This window comes from Gamsiella multidivaricata (assembly GCF_025024155.1).
Source record: "Gamsiella multidivaricata strain RSA 2152 chromosome Unknown BC939scaffold_56, whole genome shotgun sequence".
Classification (NCBI taxonomy): Eukaryota; Fungi; Mortierellomycota; class Mortierellomycetes; order Mortierellales; family Mortierellaceae; genus Gamsiella; species Gamsiella multidivaricata.
The window spans coordinates 2,039-18,737 of NW_026251764.1; the positions used below are offsets into that span (position 1 = coordinate 2,039).

A 16,699-nucleotide genomic window follows, 5' to 3' on the forward strand; every position below is an offset into this window, starting at 1 on the left:
AATCTACTTCAACAACTACAAGCAGCACGAGAGGAGGAAGAGCAGCGACTCCAAGCCGTGCGACAACAGGAGATGCAGGAAAAAAGAAGACGGCAGGAGGAGGAAAGGGCTCAAATGATGCGGGAGTGTGAGGAGACAATTCGCCAGGCTTGGATGGAGCTTGGTCGAGTGGTTCACAATGGCAAGACCAGGAAGTGCACGGAGACCTACTTTGTTTCTGCGGCAGCACTCCTTCAGAAAGCAGTACGCGAGGTAAAAGGAATAGATGAAGTTAATGCCGGTTCTCGCTGCCAGTAAATTCTCTTAGTGCATATTCATTATTTCCGCACGCGAGAAAACAATAAAACTCAACGCTATTTCGAGCCAATCAGTGAGTTAGTGCGGAAAAGTTCAGGTTACCGGTTTCACTTGCTGACGTCACTGTAGAGGTAGAAAGTCGATATCTCTGTACAAACACTCGAGAGATCAGGTCTTTGTTATTTTTTGCTGGGATCAACACTTCTACGTCTCGCATCCACCTCTCTCCACCAACGCACTTACACGTACACATCATGCCTGCCACAAACTGGGCCGACGAGGTCGATGGTGAAGATCAGCCCCAGACCTTCACCGATGCCAACGGCATCACCACCATCATTGAATACAAGACCAACGAGGACGGCAAAAAAGTCAAGGTACAAACCAGTACACACAACCACAGAGGATCTCGAATCCCGCCCAGCCAAAAGAGACACCGACAGCAGCGATAACCAACAACATAAAGGAATCAGGGTAACATTGGACATAATGAAGTAACTACACTCTATTAGCGGCGAACAGAGGATCATGCGACCTGAATATCAGGCCGTCCCTGGACTGACAGACATACCAGGTGTTGAAGATAGGGGCACAGGGATATATTGCGGCGCACGGACAAGGAGGCATTCCAACGGTCAACACTATAAGAGACATCACGGATTATTCACCATCACTGACGTACCTTGCTCCTCATTTCTTCTTTGACTATTATAGGTCACTCGCCGCACTCAGAAGAAGCTGATTCACGATGTCGTTAATAAGGCTGTAGCCAGTCGCAAGGTACAGACACCGTTCAGATTTAACGGCTTTAAAACCATGGCAAATCCGCAGTCGGATAGTGATCTAACTACTTATTTACTCACACACAAAAAAAAAACGCTGGGCTATTTGCTAGAAATGGCCAAAATTCGGCAAGGAGCGCGGCAACAAACCTGGTCCAGATCCTGCCACAACCAATGTTGGTGACAATATCAAGTTGAAGCTCTCTTCGACTGGACAGATTGTGCAGGAGGTAGACGAGAAGCACGAGGCCATGAAGCAGCAGCTCCAGAACAAGAAGATTCTCTGCCGTATCTGCAAGGGCGACCATTTCACCACAAAGTGCCCCTACAAGGATTCTCTTGGCATGGAGGATGCTGCCGCTGCTTCTTCTGCCGCTGCCGAGGAAGCCGGTAAGGAATTCTTTTTGCTACAGAACGCAAAGTCGGATTATAGGACTATCAGAATAGAGGAGTTTAAGGAATCAATATCGCTGACGTCTCACTTTTTCTGCTTTTTACAAACAGCTCCCGAGGAACAGCAGGTTGGCGGCAAGTACATTGCTCCTCACATGCGTGCCGGAGCTACAGGACCCAAGGATCGCGACTTGATGCGCGAGAAGCGCGACGAGCAGCCCACGCTCCGTGTCACCAACTTGTCCGAGGATGCGACCGAGGGCGATGTTTCGGAGCTGTTCAATCGTTTTGGTCACATCTCTCGCGTCTTCTTGGCACGCGATCGCGAGACCAATGTCTGCAAGGGCTTCGCCTTTGTTTCGTTTACAATGCGTGAGGATGCTCAGCGTGCGCTTGAGGCTATTGACGGACGTGGTTATGATAATTTGATTCTTCGTGTGGAGTGGGCCAAGTAAGCAGAATCATTTTGGGTTTCGAACTTGTTAGGCGTGCATGATAGCGGGCTTCATTGTTTCTAACTGTTTTCTTCCTGTTCCTCCATCCACCTTTTCTTCTCGCTTACTAGGTCATCTGCTTAAATATCTTTGTGTTTGTAATAAATCTCAGTCGACCATCTTTCTTTATTTCTCTTTTTCTTTTTTTTTTTCCAGTCATTGTCAAGCACTCAGTGGAACCAGCCATATGGATATCATTGTAGATTATGGAAATAAGTGAACAGGAGATTCAAGCCTATGGAGATAATCTATCATCTAGAAAGGATCGCAAACTCGACCATAAGGCAGAGATGGTCACTCGAGAAATTCTCATCGGGCAGACCATGGCCTAAAAAGCTCTGGTCAGGAATCTCGAGTAGTCTTAGAGGCACAAGTCGGGCACCATTCTCTGGGCGGGGCTCATCGAAAAGATATACATAGTCGAGCGTGTCTTTGAACCATGTCGCAAAGTTGGTGAAGATCGGCTCTCCATGGGTGTGCTCCTTGGATGCCTCGGTAGCAGTCGACTCTTGCGTGGCTGTCGCAGTAGCAAGTTTAGCATTCACCTCAGCCGAGTTGTCCTTGATCAAGCTCTCGTATTGTCCATAGATACTGATGCAGCGAACGTGGGTTTCGATTGATGCGAGAAGATCTCGTGGAGGGGTGAATGCCTCGAGAGGCGCTAGGACAGGAGCATCCTCGCCGCCTGAACAAGAGGCGCTGGTAGTAGCCAGGTTCTTGATCTTTGGATCATTAGATGAAGCGAAACTAGCAGGGTCTTGGATCGTTGATTCAGGTTCTGCTGAGGATGACTTGGTGGAGGTGTTTTTGGGCAGGATGATGCCTGTTGGTGGGGCACGGTAGGGAAGGTCAGAGACCTTTTCGTCCTCTTTTTTCTTGCCATTTGTGGTGTCATCGGTTATTCCGTTGAGACCCAGTTTCGCGGTCTGTGAAGATAACTGCTCGACGTCTGCGTCGTGCTGATCTGCATCGACCGGTTTTTTGGATTCATCATCGGTTTCTTGTGAGGCAGATACTGCCGCTTCTGTCTCGGCCTCTTGGACACGAGTGACCTCTTCTACGAGCCACTTCTCTAGGTCAGGGATCTGCCGCGGAGGCATCTTGTTCCTGGTCATGGCTCGATATGCTGCATCTCGGGGAGTCGTGTTGAAGTCTAGAAGGACACGATAGAATAGTGTCCATATTCAGAATGCGTATTTGACACTGATGTTGTAATTTGCACTTCAAGGTAGCATGTAGAGCGAGAGAAATAATTACCTCCGCCGAGCAAAACTGTGTAGTTCAGTTTCTGGTTCCACTCATTGATTCTGTCGAGCAAGATGGATGCTTGACGAAGGCGCTCATACGACCCATCGGGTCTCCAGAACAGATGTGTCTATGGGTACAAGAATTAACCAATTTGTCAGAGAGCAGTTTTTGATAACATCAGCGTCAGTTGTCTTTTAGAGCGGTATGCATCACATACAGTGGCAACCAATATGCCTCCTGGAAGACCTATGTCTCCATCATCATCAGTAGTTCCATTGCCGGTGGAGCCTTGGTCATGATCTTCCTTTTCTTCAGGGAGTACCATGTCCGCATTCGGGTCTGGGTTCTCGGGCTGGTGCTTTAAGGGTCGTAGGCCGACCATGAGGCCGATGTTTCCAGTCATGAAGGTCGGTTGTCCAATATCGTCGTACTCCAAAGTTAACTGGTCCACCTTTTCGAACCTGAGGAGGAAGGGGAATGGAGGCAAGCAATTGAGATATACTCTGCGTCAAGAACAAATCCAACAGCTTCAAGAGATCGTGTATTAATGTACCGACAAGAGTTGAGCATACCTGGATTTACGCCAGATGATGGCACAGCCGTGTTTTTTGTTCTGGTTCTTATAGTACACGGCTTCGTAACCGGCCTTGGTCAGGGCTGGGTGATACACCTCGTCCCAAAAATCGACCTCCTGCAGGCAGGCCAGATCAGGATTGAAGGCGAGGAATTCTTGGAGTATGTTCTGTTTTCTGAACTTCCAGCGGAGGGCCTTTTGACTGGCGTGCGGGAACATATCACGGCGGATCAGGCCCTGTGCCAGGAGCTGTTTAAGTGTCAAGAGTAAGTTGGGTTAGGGGGCCATTGGGCATGGTATATTCAGATTTGGTGGCAATAAAAATAAGTGTGCAGTGGTCTTTTCTTTACATTGTAGGTCATAAAGAGGAAGCGATCTCTCTTCTTGTGAAGGCGAATCGGGTTGGTGCCCTGAGTGAATTCCTGAGCAGTGGGAAGGGTGAGCATTCTTCTGCTGGGTCGGGACATGGCTAATTGCTGCTTGTTGGTGATGGACCGTTAAAAGTGAATGAGGAAAGTTGTTGTGGAATCGTTTAGCTCTTCAGGTGGGCGGGAGCTCTTTTTGAATCGGCTGCTTTGAACGTATTTTTTTTTGTTTCTGTGTCACCACCGCCTCCGCTCCAACAACTCCTATCACTCCATCTACATGGCGCATTTTTGCAGATCCGTTTTAGTCTAGCTTCAAGCTACTTCATAGATCCTTGCCTTATATCGTATCTTGTTGTATGTTCATCAGATAGGACCAGAAGCAGTCGGTCGATACGCGTCGAGACATAGCTTGAGTCAAGTAGCAAGCTTGAGAAATAAATAAATCAGATACGCTATGCCATGGGGGGTTTTGTCTCTATCACCTCCATCGCCACCATTGCCCACCAATCTAGAGTTTGTTATCGTGGTCAATGGTCCTCAACATGCGAGCTAATAAGGATCAAGAGAGGTTTGACACCTGCGAACAAGCCCTGCTTCACCACTGGGTCGAGTGTTTAAAAAGCCCGCTCCTGCAGCCTTAGCACCGACTCGACCTTGCTTGGCTATTCATAACATTGACATGCAGTTTAGAACTTACTTACGCTCTTATCTCCCTTCGAGTAAGCGTATGAAGGTAACACGTGATGACTTTACTTATCCCGCCCCTCCAGTCGCCCTCTCCCTTTACTTTTCCTGCAACCCAGCCCATCGACTCTTTCATCCGCCAAGCTAATGCTCTGACAAGCAACAAGGGTCCAGACAACATCTACATCTTCGTGAGAGAAGAGATCTCTTCGATTAACATTAGCATTTTGAACATGTAAGTAGGCGTGCAATGAGTCGTTCCTGGAACGCAACGATAAAAGAAATCCAATGCGTGTTAAGTAAACCATGAATGCCCAATTGAAGTGTGTTAACGTAACTTCGATGGCCCACAGATTATAAAAGGAGGGAAGAATATGGTGAACACACACATGCTGGCTTCTTCTCTTCCTCTCAATATAGCTGTTCAACACTTCTTTTAACCATTGTCACACAGTCCATCGTCTGCATCGATATCATTTGACATATATAGCACAATCCCCCTGGACAGTAACCGACCTGGTCTCTGCGAGACCTATTGGATCTAGCTCCGTATACAAATCCATTGCTTTTCTACGTCCAGTCTTTTCCCGCGCACATCGAACACCTGGCCACCAAGGCGTCATAATGTCGACAGCTGATGACGACCGCAAGCAGCGGTTCCGATTCCACAAGGACGACGAGATTCTGCTGCTCCAGATTGTCCTGAACGCCAAACCCTGTCCTTATAAGATCTCATCTCGCGACGGAGCTATCATGGTGGCCTGGAACGCCGTTGCAGAAGAGTTCAAGAGCAAATGCAATCCTCGTCCGGATGGGAAGCTGCCGCATCCACGGACGTGTCGAACCCGTTGCGACAAGATGATCGTCGACTATCTGGCCATGCGCGCGAGTCCACATCTCCGGCACCAAAAGCAAGAATCCAAGGAGGACAGGCAAAAGAACGAGCTGTTGGGCAAACTTGCGACCCTGCAGGGAAGAGTTATTGATACAGATTTGGGTACTTCGGGCACTACTGGAGCTGGTATAGGAGGCATTGGAGGCGGGGATGCCAGTTTGAATTCTATGGGACCAGGGTCCGGGTCAGGTCCTAGTTTGGTCACACCTGGGCATTTGTTGGCGCATGGGTCGTCGTCATCGTCGACGGGAGCGACTTCGGGCTTGAATGACTCACAGCAACTACACCACCATACTCATCATCAGCAGCATCGAGGATCAGCAGCGGCCACCTTGACACCTCAGTCCTTAGCTAACCTGGGAAACAGTAATCACCACCGTATGGGACATGGTCAGTCAACGTCTGAGCTACTTGCGGCCTCGGGAATTTTGCTCCCGACGTCGACTCCTGGTGTTTCTGCGATACATAACAGCAACGAGGATCACCACTATAATCATCATCATCAAGACTCTTCCTCCCCTGCAGACATATTTTCCGTGGACAGGTCTAAGCAAACACTCGCACCATCTTCCTCAGTCAATTCGCGCAAGAGACGTGGAAATGCCAACACAGGAGCAACGACAGCGGCAACCATGGCAACCACTTCATCGTCTTCGTCGCACAATGGCCTGAACTCCTTTGATTACCTTCAACGCCCAACGACGTCCGTATCGACAACTCAGAACCAACCATCCACCATGCTATCTAATGGTTCAAAACGCTTGAAATCGAGCGCACTTGGTGGCAAATCAACCGCATCCGCAGGATCGGCAGTACCAGCTACCACTTATGGGCTGCATAATACTACACACCATTCCAACCAGGCACGTTCGGTTTTAGGAGCAATTGGATCTGGACTTGGATCGAGTCTCACAGGTCAGGATCTGACGGGACTATCAAGCATGGGTGCCACGGAGGAAAGCGATGACGATGATGATGACGATGACAACGATGGAGGATTTCAGGATGCGCAGGAAGACCTTGGAAATGACTATGAACACGACTTTGACGAGGATGAAGAGGAGGAGGAAGACGATGGTCAGGATGAACACCTCGATGCTTCTTCGCTTCTTTCTTTCCAGAACAGCGCCATAGCATCAAAGACCAACAGTCGAAATGGTAGGGGCGGCAAGAGAGGGCCTACGGTGGGCACAGTTAATGCTTCGACTACATCCTCGGGCGTGAAGGCACAGGCGAATAAATATGGCAAGTCTTCGAACCAAGGATTGCAGAGACATCCCAGTGGTGGGCTAGGTACGTCTATGTTATCACTCGGAGGAATACTCGGTGGCGGCACGGGGTATATGATTCCAAGCCAGATGAATGCAGACGACCGGTCGTTTTTAATGAGGACTCTGGCATTGGAGGAGCGGAGGGTCAAGGTCGAGGTCGACAAGATTGCGGTCGAGCGCGAGAAATTGGCTTTGGAGCGAAAGCGTCTACAATGGGAGATGCGACAAATGAACCAGTAGATACGATACATATTTATACATAATCCAATTTTTTTTATCTTTCTACTTGACTACTACCACCCGCGATGTTGCAAAGAAAGATGACGGATGTCAAAGACGCAATGTGCTTTAACATTGCTTCTTGATGTTATGGCAGACGCGTACGTTGGAGCGAAGAATCGCCCTGCACGAAGATAATCTAATGGGTATTTTTTTCGACCTCAATTTTAAACACATGGATGGCTGCATGGTCGCACAGTGCATGGGTCGTGCAAGGGGTTTCCACTTTACAGTTTTTTTTTTAGATTCAACAGCAGCATGGTTTTGCTTTAATTATTGCTTTAATTATTTTCTACAAAATGAACTTTTTTTTTCTTATCGGGGAGAAGATGAGGATGAGGAGAGGGCGAGAAGATTAGGTATGAATTCTATGTTGGGATGGAGTATGAATACAAAATTACAAAGTAACAACAAGTAGGAGCGAAAGAAAGGATCCAACGGAATCACTTAGTTGAAAACATCGCCGGCAGCAACACCAACCAAGTCAGCCTTAATCATCTCCTCAACCAAGGCATCGAACTCGACCTGGCGCTTCCAGCCCAACTTCTCGTTGGCCTTCTTAGGGTTACCCAAGAGCAACTCGACCTCGGTGGGACGGTAGTAGGCTGGGTCAACACGGACGCGGATCTTGCCATCATCATCGATACCGACCTCCTCCTCGGCAGTGCCCTCCCAACGAATGGTCTTGCCAGTAGCCTTGAAGGACTTCTCGACAAACTCGCGAACAGTGTGCATCTCTCCAGTGGCGAGGACGAAATCGTCTGCGGTCTCCTGCTGGAGCATTCTCCACATGCCCTCGACGTAGTCACGGGCGTGACCCCAATCACGCTTGGCATCCAAGTTACCGAGATAGAGGCACTCCTGCTTGCCGAGGTGGATCGAGGCGACGGCGCAAGTGATCTTGCGAGTGACGAAGGTACGGCCACGGCGAGGGGACTCGTGGTTGAAGAGGATACCGTTGCAGGCGTACATGTTGTAGGCCTCGCGGTAGTTGATCGTGATCCAGTAAGCGTACATCTTAGCGACACCATAGGGAGAGCGAGGATAGAAGGGAGTAGTCTCGCTCTGGGGGATCTCCTGGACCTTTCCGTACAACTCGGAGGTGGAAGCCTAAACAGAGGATCGAGTAGATTAGTTTTTGCGTGAGCTTTTTTTTTTTAATCCCTCGGAAGGCGGCAATTTTTCAGGAACCGCATGAAAAGGGCTCTGTAAATACCTGGTAGAAGCGGACGAGGTGGGCAAGACCGCAAGTGCGGATGGCATCGAGGAGACGGAGAGTTCCGACGGCATCGACATCAGCAGTGTACTCGGACATATCGAACGAGACCTTGACGTGGGACTGAGCACCCAAGTTGTAGACCTCGGTAGGGAGGATCTTGGAGATGATGTGGACGAGGCAGGTCGAGTCGGTCAAGTCACCATGGTGAAGACGCATCTTGGGGTCTACGAAGAAAGAACGCGGAGAGTGGGGGGGGGAGAGAGTTGATTAGCATTCATGTGTGCAGCGCTAAGAGAGATCCTCCTCGTGAATGCCATGATCCCAATCCTAGGTCCATGAGGTAAAAATCCAGTGGCATAAACTTACTCTCGTGGGCATCCTTGTAGAGATGCTCAATTCTGCCGGTGTTGAAGGAGGACGAGCGGCGGATGATTCCGTGGACCTGATAGCCCTTCTCGATCAAGAGCTCAGCGAGGTAAGAACCATCCTGACCGGTGATACCTATGGGTCATTGAGGTAGAATGAAATAACGCGTGTTAATCAGGGAAATTTCGCCGTTGGAGGCAGATCAGGGGAGATCTGGAATTGGATCGGTATCAACGGGAGCCCAGGGACAGGAAGAATAGGCCTTGATGATGTTTACCAGTGATGAGGGCGACCTTGCGCTTGCGGTAGTCCTCGGGGGACATGTTGACAACCTCAATGGGGGAAGACATGGTGTGATATAGGATGTGTTATGTAGAGTGGGGTGAGAGAGCGGAAGGGGATGAGGAGAGATGGAGTTGCGGAAAAAGCGAAAGAAGCGGAAGGGAGGGGTTTTTATAGCTACAGACCGATGAGGATGAAGATGAAGATGAGGCGCGGGAGGAGAGGTGCTGAAGGGTGATGAAAGTCGATGAAGACTGATGAAGGTTGTGAAGGGTGTGCTGATGCTCTCAAGAAGGTCTACAGACCTGAGGACGAGGTATGTTCGATAAGGTTTTCTTGCTCGCGCACCCGTCTCGACCAATGATGTTTGCGGATCAGGAAGCTCATTTCTACTGGTGGTGTGCTTCTCGTAGAGGGACCCAGTTTGTTATCTCTTCCTTGCAGAAAGTCCTATTGGGAACTAAGCTAATTTCATCGAGGGAAATATATTAATAGCCTGTTCTCTCGTCCATCTATCCATGGCCCACGTCTCCCAATCTATACCTTCCTTCCCTTTCGCTGTGTCAATCCTAAATTACTTTTTGCTCTTTGTCGTCTATTTCATTTTTCATATCCCATGTTGATCTGTTTTTCTTGCTTATTCAATTGACATGGCATAGCATTTTCTGAACCGGTTTGCCAACACTTCCAATATTGCTGCCAAAGTTGGATGCGTGCGCGAATTATGGGCCCGACCATCAAGTGGAAACACGTTACTTGGTCCGACTTCAGATTCGTCGCTCAAGATCTGCACCGCGGCATGCTCTAATGCAGCATCGCAAGGATCGAACGCAACTTGTCATTAAGGTATCAGGGATGAAGGCCATTAACAACGCATCCTTGGCACTCGGGAGAAGAAACCGTGTGTTCAGTTTGGGTCTACTGGCTGTAGCGAGCTAAGACTGGCAGGCCGCGGCTCGTTCTTTTTATGGATTCCTCCTTCTGCCTTTTTACTCGAATATGCAGGTCTCTTCCTTCGTTTCTTTGTTCATGAACGAGATCTATGTCGCCTTTATTTCTTTTGGTTATGCACGCGCACAGTATTGGTCCTAGCTATGAAAGGGAGGGCGAAGAAAGATGAAAGATCTCAATGGCCGTGGACATGAAGTGCTTATGGATTTAATGAAAACGATGGGAAAGAAACAAAGATGCCTTCCCCTCTCGCTTGGTACCTGTCATCGGAAAAGTAACAGAGATATAGTACGTTCAGGTCATGAACGTGCCTGTACCATTTGCCAGGCCCAAAAATTGAAGAAAGATGGCATCTGGTCATCACAAAATTACCCACACAGATACAGATGACCTTGAGGGACGCCCTGTACTTCCAAGGTACTTGGAGCCCTTCGAGTCTTGTTCTTTCAATAAAAGAGGTGCAATACAGCTCGACAATGTATCATATATTTTCTTCTGCGTACATATATCGTATGTTTTCGACAATGGGACCAGGCTCGCTTCAAGTCTTCAACACAGCAGCAGCCTGTCCTTATGAATTATTGTGAGTGACGCACTAAGAAGAGGCCTGACGCGTAATGTCCCTCCCGTTCCAAACACAAGCCAACTTCGTTCGCAAAAATTATTCAGCCTTATCCCTTACGCGCGCTGCGTTACTGAAATTGTGTTATCTAGTATCTCTCAGGATTTTCTTTTTTATTACGCAGAGAGGATCAAAGTATCATACATGTTCAGCTTTGCCTGCAGCGATTGCAGAAAGCAAATAGCATATAGGGGCTGCGCGACGGACTATGGTACAACAAAAAAGGCGAAAAAACGAAGAATGTGGCTCACGCTGTTGTGGGCGTAATAAAAATACAAGTATGAAGAAGCAGGAAAAGAAAATAATAATAATGTCTCTCTTCAAAGTCGCAACATCGAAGACAATGCGCGAAGCTGTCGATCATCTTCCACCCAGCGGACCCTCTCTCTCAAGATCTCCTTCGGCTCTAGTTTCGGCAAGAGTAGCGTATCTGTTGCGAGATTGGCCAGCACGGACAGCGAATCCTGTTCGCTGTGGTTTGAGGACGCTGCAGATGTGGCAGCAGGTGTGTAGGGCTCATCGGTGCCAGAAATATCAGCGGCCTTGTGATGATCAAAGCTGGTCGCAAGCAAGGGTAGCTCACGCAACGCTGGGATCATCACCGATGTCATCTCATCGCTTCGTTCAGGTGTGGCAGTATAGGCAACCAGGGGTTGGTCGTCATCCGAGGCCCACGAGGTCGTGGGGGAGTAGGCGTTCAATGGTGGTGTCGGGAAGGAAGACGTGGCTGAAGGACTTGTGGAATTGTAGCGCTTTTCGGGGCCGGGGCCATATGATCCGTAGGCATACGGAGAGTACCCAGCATTATTGCTATTGGAACGGGATCTTGAGCCTTGAATAGATGCTGGAATGGGAGAGTACCGGTAGTCCTTGCCATTGACCGACCCCGAGTGGGTACGGCGATGCCCTGCAAGAGAACTGTATGGAGATGGCTCGGTACGGCGGGGGATGTCAGCTCGATCTTCGTCCTTGTGCTGGAAGGCACGGTGATGGGGACGGTGGCGCGACCGCGTGGGTGGCGAGGGGCTGGACTGATTCGTGGATGGAGTCGAGTGCGAGTCCGCATGGGACGAGGTATCAGGATAGATACCCAGTGGAATGACAACGTGAGCAAAGCGAGGGTCGCGAGAGGGGGTCTCAAAGAGTCGTTCCGAGGCAACATCCTCGTTGGTGTAGTACGAGATCAGATGCAACTTCTTGTTATCCGAAGTTGTGATGGAGAACGACTGTTTCAGCAGGCCGTCGGGGCGGTAGACGTTCTTGCTGCCGGTGCCTTGAGAGTCATCGAGCTCGCGGTAGGTGAGAAAGCTGCCGGTAACCCTGCTGGGGCTCCAGCTCTTGCCGTCGGTCCAGCGTCTCATGCCGGCCTCACGCTCATCGAAGCAGTAGACGGAACCTGACCGGACGCATTGGCGCTCAATGTCAGAAAGACGGCGATGGACTCTGGAGATGATACCGAGATGGCAGGCTGTTTGTTAATTATATAGAATAGGGTTGATGTTAGTAAAGACCGAAAGACTAGGATTATCCAGACGATCCTATGGGCCGCATTGGAAATTTCCATTTCCTGTCTTTATCATCCATCCTGTTCATTCTAGCAAAAACCATTTTCTTTTTGCTGATTCCTGACGAATAATAGCATTGTGCCCCAAAGTGCCGCTCAATAGCCCAAAGGGCGTCAGAAAATGGTGCTGATCAAGACACAACAGGCCATCTGATCGTCCTACGGATGACTAACACATCCGGTTCCAAAGGGGTTTCCGGGGTGGATATGTGTTAAATACTTGCCTTCAAAGATGATGAGGGCGTCCTGTGCGGACTTGATGAGACCATAGTAGGTTTCCATAGAGTTGGGATCCATCGCTGCTTTGATATGAATGAAGCGATGGTAGATCTGGAGTGGTGGTGTTGCCAACGATGTGCAGTGGGGTCTGAAGGAAGGAAGGAAGGAAAAGAAAGAGTGCGGAGGTGTGATAGGGAATATGAAGAAAATAAAGGTGTGCAAAAGTAGTTTAAATGGAACAAGAAATTTCCACTGTTTAGGAAGACACTCAGTGCAGCTGAAAAATAAATGGAAAAATACTAAGTACGAGTTGTTCCGGGATCTAACTGCCTCTTGAATGTTTATGAGGGGAACAAGAAAGAGAGGGATCTAGGCAGACGAAGGACAAATAGAGACTGCGGTAGTGAACGGCGCGATAATTTGTAAACGCGCAGTGGCTCTCGCTGTTTAGGGTTGAGGCTGGATAAGATGGGAAGAGAGTGTGGGTGTTGATGCAGCAGCGAGGAACGGTCGATCGTGGCAGGTCTATCAGATTCGAGAGCAGCGGAGGAGGCTAAGAAGAGAAAGAAATTGGGGTGTGCGACGGATGGGTGCGAACAGATGTCAAGGAAGGATGCTCTAGTGTAGATAGAGGAGTGGGGGATGGGCAGAGAGTGGAGCGCGCAGGGTGCAGAGCGAAGAAAAGTAAAGACACCGGAGAGAGGGGAGAGAAGGAGGGGAGAGAGGAGAGGGAATGGAAAATGGAGCTGGTTTTGGTTGTAAAGGGAAATCGCCTTTTATAAGTGAGAGGAAGCCAGATGATGTCCTTCGAAATAAGATTATAAAATAGAGCGATATATTGGCAGGGAGGAGAGTGTCCGCCGCCGATCCTGTTTGTGTTGGAATGACTGAATTGGGTAATATAATAAGACAGCGAGACACGATAATATGGACAGGCAGGAAGAAGCAGAAGGAAAGGTCGTCATCGTGTTTCTTCTTTGGACAACCCCTCCCCTCCTCTCCTCTTCCCCCTCGGTCCATCTTCTTCCATAGCCAGCCAGTCAGAGCCAGCGAGACATTTTTCTGAATTCAATTGCGCATTGATGCTCCCTTTATCTGTATTCCATTTTTTTATTAGAAATCAAGCAGAGGCAAGCCACTAGACTCCACTCTAGACTGAAGGGTAAATCGTCTGCCGGGCCAGGTTTTGGGGGGCAGAGGGATCCCAAAGGCAACTTCAATTAAGCTTTTTGTCTGTGAGAAGTGTTTGTGTTACTGCAGTGCATTTAGACTACATTGCATTCAATCAGAAAACTTATTCTTCTTTCATTAGTGATCTCTGGATGACTGGATGGCCGACTGACCGAAACAACCATCAAGAACAGATACCAGGATCTCTACTGCTACTGGCACCCAACACTGGCGCGCATATCCCTCTCCCTTACGTTATCGTTCATCAAAAGTTCAGCAAGGCCAATTCCGCAATCCCAGCACCACAGTATCGTTTTTTTTTATTCTCGTCGTAACCAGTTTCTGCACGCTGTTAAGCAGTGCTCCATTACCACCCAGTAGTAAGTGGATCACAACAGGCAACTGAGTCTCGCCATTATCCCTTTTGCACCAACCACTTGTAAAAAAGAACTTGCAAACACGCTGCTTCTGCAAGGCTCATCATAATAACAGAATGAGGAACACAACAATGGATGTCGGGATACTCTCAATTAGGCAAGCACACCCTTGTTGAAGTGCGGCCTTCATGCGCATGTGAATCTGCCAATATGTCTTCGTATCCTAATTTTTCCTCGGTCTTCGTCCGACTGTCTACTTGCTATTGTTGCCCTCGGCTGAAATTGTAACAGCAGCAGCCAAGAGCGATCCTTAAACCCTTGAGTGAGTGCATTCACTGGTTGCGGGCAATAGATGAGGGACGGGTTAATGCTGGCATCTATTTTAGCCAGGCTGGCAATATATTCTTCCAGCTCTGAGAGTGTTGTACTGTGCGCTTATTTTGAGTTTAACCACGCTATCCAACTACACGAGCGCAAGAGCAACCGGACTTTTTTTTATTCTTTCCTTGAATACGACAAGCGTAAACGAGCTGAACAGGTCTATCTTACGGACAAAAATAAGATAGGGTCGCGGGACGGGGCTGTTGGTGTTGTAGTTCAAGATCGCCATAAATATCACTATTGTACTACAACTTTTGTAACTTGCTTATAAGGCGCGTGGGGCTAATCTACTATCCGAGCCTCGATTGGCATGGAGTGTAAAAAAATATAAGCGTATATTTTTCCTATGCTTCACCTTCTGTCCTTATGACATAACGTACTCAGTTCTGGACGGCTACTGTATCAACTGTGGCCATCCTCATTCGCAATTCACTGGTTGCTAACCTTCGCAGTCATCAAGGAGTAAAGGCGTTACACCATCAGTACAGGATTTCTGTTTCATTCAAGAGATAAAGCTTCAAATCGCGCGGACTGTAGCCATGTGCAAGGAATGCTGGACGCCATTTGGCCCAAGGGCTGTTTCTGCAAGATAGAATTTCATGATAATGACTTTAGAAAGGCTGGGATTGGTTACAGCGATGTTTCTCTCTCAACCTCAAGAATGAGGTCTCTCAACCCCACTTTGTCTCTCTACTTTACTCTCAATTGAGGGTCCTCAAATGCGTGCTTTTTTTTTTTTTTTTGGAAATGGAATATTTTTATCCGGGCAATAGTTCTAAATCAAGAAATTGAGATTCCGGAGACCGACTGACAACATAAGCACAGTATAATCAGAAACTGGGGTCTATGTGGGACATCAGACACGAATATGTTTCTCTTCGTCATTCCTGCTATGCAGGCGCGTCGAGCAACGAACCATATGGTCGATAAGATATCTCCCATGGGGGACTCTTCCCTATTCTCTGCGCAGGAAAAGTACACAGAGCGTAGGCGTCGGATTATAGGGCGTAAGCGCCGGATTATAGAGCGAATATGGATTGCTAATTGCGAGCACTAAACCAGAGAAATATGACAAAATATCACTTTGCCGTTTTGGCCTAGTTCAGACTACCTCTGATCCGTGAACTCGTTGTCTCTGCAACAACAACGAGATATCCTTGGCTCTTTATTCAATTGCTGTTCGAAGAGTGCAGCGCAGTCGGCCTTTATTTTTTTTCGTTTCTTTTAATCAACCTTCTTTTTTTTTTTTCTTCTTTTAAGTAAGGGTGCTGAACTGTACCCTAAAGCGCATAAAAAAAATAGCGCGGAAAATACTCAAACGCGGCCATTGAGGACCACATTTGCAATCTACATGTCATTCCTTATGCACGTAGATGACTGAGTACACGATGGATAGTTCTTGATCTTGCTACATGTATTTTCCTATACTCGAGAATGTGTAGATCGAGCTGCGCCCGGGTACGCGTTCCAATTACGCATCTTGGCAAATCCCTGCACTCGATTGCAGTAAAATTCATCTCGTTCAAGGGAATACAATAATAATTAGTTTAAGGTGTGGTTACTCCAGAAGACAACAGAACATTACGCCAATGCAAGCTTCGTCCCATCTGCATCTTCTGCCTCGTTCATTCATGTCGGGACAAATAGTTGGTTGCGGAATGCGGAGTGACCCAAATGCGAGTGTGGCCCGAATCGGACGCATTCATATGGTGAGTCAGTACTGTTTGTTGTCAGTTCAACAGACCAAGGATCATGATCGCACATGGATACTGGTTCGAACTGCAACCGCTGTGTCTGAATGTCTATGTTAGACATCAAAGATATAAACAAAAAGTGCGCAGACTTCAGAGCCATCGAAGTATAAAGGACGAAGAGACACTGACTTGTAAATGCTGCTCGTGGTAGACTACGTACTTATGCCTGCCTCCAAAGCCCACATAGAGAATTATGCACAAAACGGGGTATCCTGTTGCCTAGTAGACTCGTCAAAACAAATAAGCCGGTAAAAGCGAGAGAACGAAAACAGGTCATGGCTACACAGGGCCGGACAGCGAGCATCTTCAGAATGGACTTTGCGTGGGGCGTTGTCCGACGACAGGCTCATTGAATTCAACAGAATACTCCAATATATTCGACCTAGATTTCATCGAAATACAATCGCTCTGCCCTGAAAATTTTTTTTTCTCTTTCCAAGTTCCTCGACCATTCATCAGCATGATTATGCCAGAGCTACTGGATCAACTCCTGTAAACATGTCTTTCTA

At 48.2% G+C, this 16,699-nt stretch overlaps 7 protein-coding genes across 7 annotated transcripts; 4 read left to right on the forward strand and 3 right to left on the reverse strand.

Annotated features, from left to right (window-relative positions):
- The first annotated feature begins 493 nt into the window (after positions 1 to 493).
- BC939DRAFT_458882 (eukaryotic translation initiation factor 3 subunit G-domain-containing protein) lies at positions 494 to 2,084 on the forward strand. The gene is made up of 5 exons (XM_051556663.1): positions 494 to 674; positions 1,012 to 1,077; positions 1,193 to 1,469; positions 1,584 to 1,923; positions 2,038 to 2,084. Exons 1-5 carry the CDS (start codon positions 552 to 554, stop codon positions 2,048 to 2,050), a joined length of 819 nt encoding a protein of 272 aa, XP_051409690.1. The 5' UTR covers positions 494 to 551; the 3' UTR covers positions 2,051 to 2,084.
- Positions 2,062 to 4,311, reverse strand: BC939DRAFT_245240 (Endonuclease/exonuclease/phosphatase). Its single transcript, XM_051550954.1, has 5 exons — positions 4,139 to 4,311; positions 3,787 to 4,037; positions 3,432 to 3,675; positions 3,224 to 3,341; positions 2,062 to 3,119 (listed from the first exon to the last, which is right to left on the reverse strand). The coding sequence occupies exons 1-5, from the start codon at positions 4,253 to 4,255 to the stop codon at positions 2,218 to 2,220; spliced, it is 1,632 nt and encodes a 543-aa protein (XP_051409691.1). The 5' UTR covers positions 4,256 to 4,311; the 3' UTR covers positions 2,062 to 2,217.
- A 22-nt stretch (positions 4,312 to 4,333) lies between these two features.
- On the forward strand, positions 4,334 to 4,860 carry BC939DRAFT_458885 (uncharacterized protein). The gene has a single exon (XM_051556664.1). The coding sequence runs from the start codon at positions 4,616 to 4,618 to the stop codon at positions 4,772 to 4,774; it is 159 nt and encodes a 52-aa protein (XP_051409692.1). The 5' UTR covers positions 4,334 to 4,615; the 3' UTR covers positions 4,775 to 4,860.
- A 604-nt stretch (positions 4,861 to 5,464) lies between these two features.
- On the forward strand, positions 5,465 to 7,246 carry BC939DRAFT_505344 (uncharacterized protein; the record flags this gene model as incomplete). Its single annotated transcript, XM_051560648.1, has 1 exon — positions 5,465 to 7,246. The coding sequence occupies one exon, from the start codon at positions 5,465 to 5,467 to the stop codon at positions 7,244 to 7,246; it is 1,782 nt and encodes a 593-aa protein (XP_051409693.1).
- Positions 7,247 to 7,532: 286 nt separating this feature from the next.
- Positions 7,533 to 9,650, reverse strand: BC939DRAFT_413573 (GDP-D-mannose 4,6-dehydratase). The gene is made up of 4 exons (XM_051552963.1): positions 9,148 to 9,650; positions 8,871 to 9,005; positions 8,502 to 8,728; positions 7,533 to 8,395 (listed from the first exon to the last, which is right to left on the reverse strand). Exons 1-4 carry the CDS (start codon positions 9,218 to 9,220, stop codon positions 7,733 to 7,735), a joined length of 1,098 nt encoding a protein of 365 aa, XP_051409694.1. The 5' UTR covers positions 9,221 to 9,650; the 3' UTR covers positions 7,533 to 7,732.
- A 2,151-nt stretch (positions 9,651 to 11,801) lies between these two features.
- On the reverse strand, positions 11,802 to 12,194 carry BC939DRAFT_388010 (Gti1/Pac2 family-domain-containing protein; the record flags this gene model as incomplete). Its single annotated transcript, XM_051551855.1, has 1 exon — positions 11,802 to 12,194. A coding segment is annotated over one exon (393 nt), but the record flags the coding sequence as incomplete, so codon positions are not given.
- A 1,508-nt stretch (positions 12,195 to 13,702) lies between these two features.
- On the forward strand, positions 13,703 to 14,848 carry BC939DRAFT_458898 (uncharacterized protein). The gene is made up of 2 exons (XM_051556665.1): positions 13,703 to 14,212; positions 14,353 to 14,848. The coding sequence occupies exon 2, from the start codon at positions 14,408 to 14,410 to the stop codon at positions 14,705 to 14,707; it is 300 nt and encodes a 99-aa protein (XP_051409696.1). The 5' UTR covers positions 13,703 to 14,212; positions 14,353 to 14,407; the 3' UTR covers positions 14,708 to 14,848.
- The last annotated feature ends 1,851 nt before the right edge of the window (positions 14,849 to 16,699 follow it).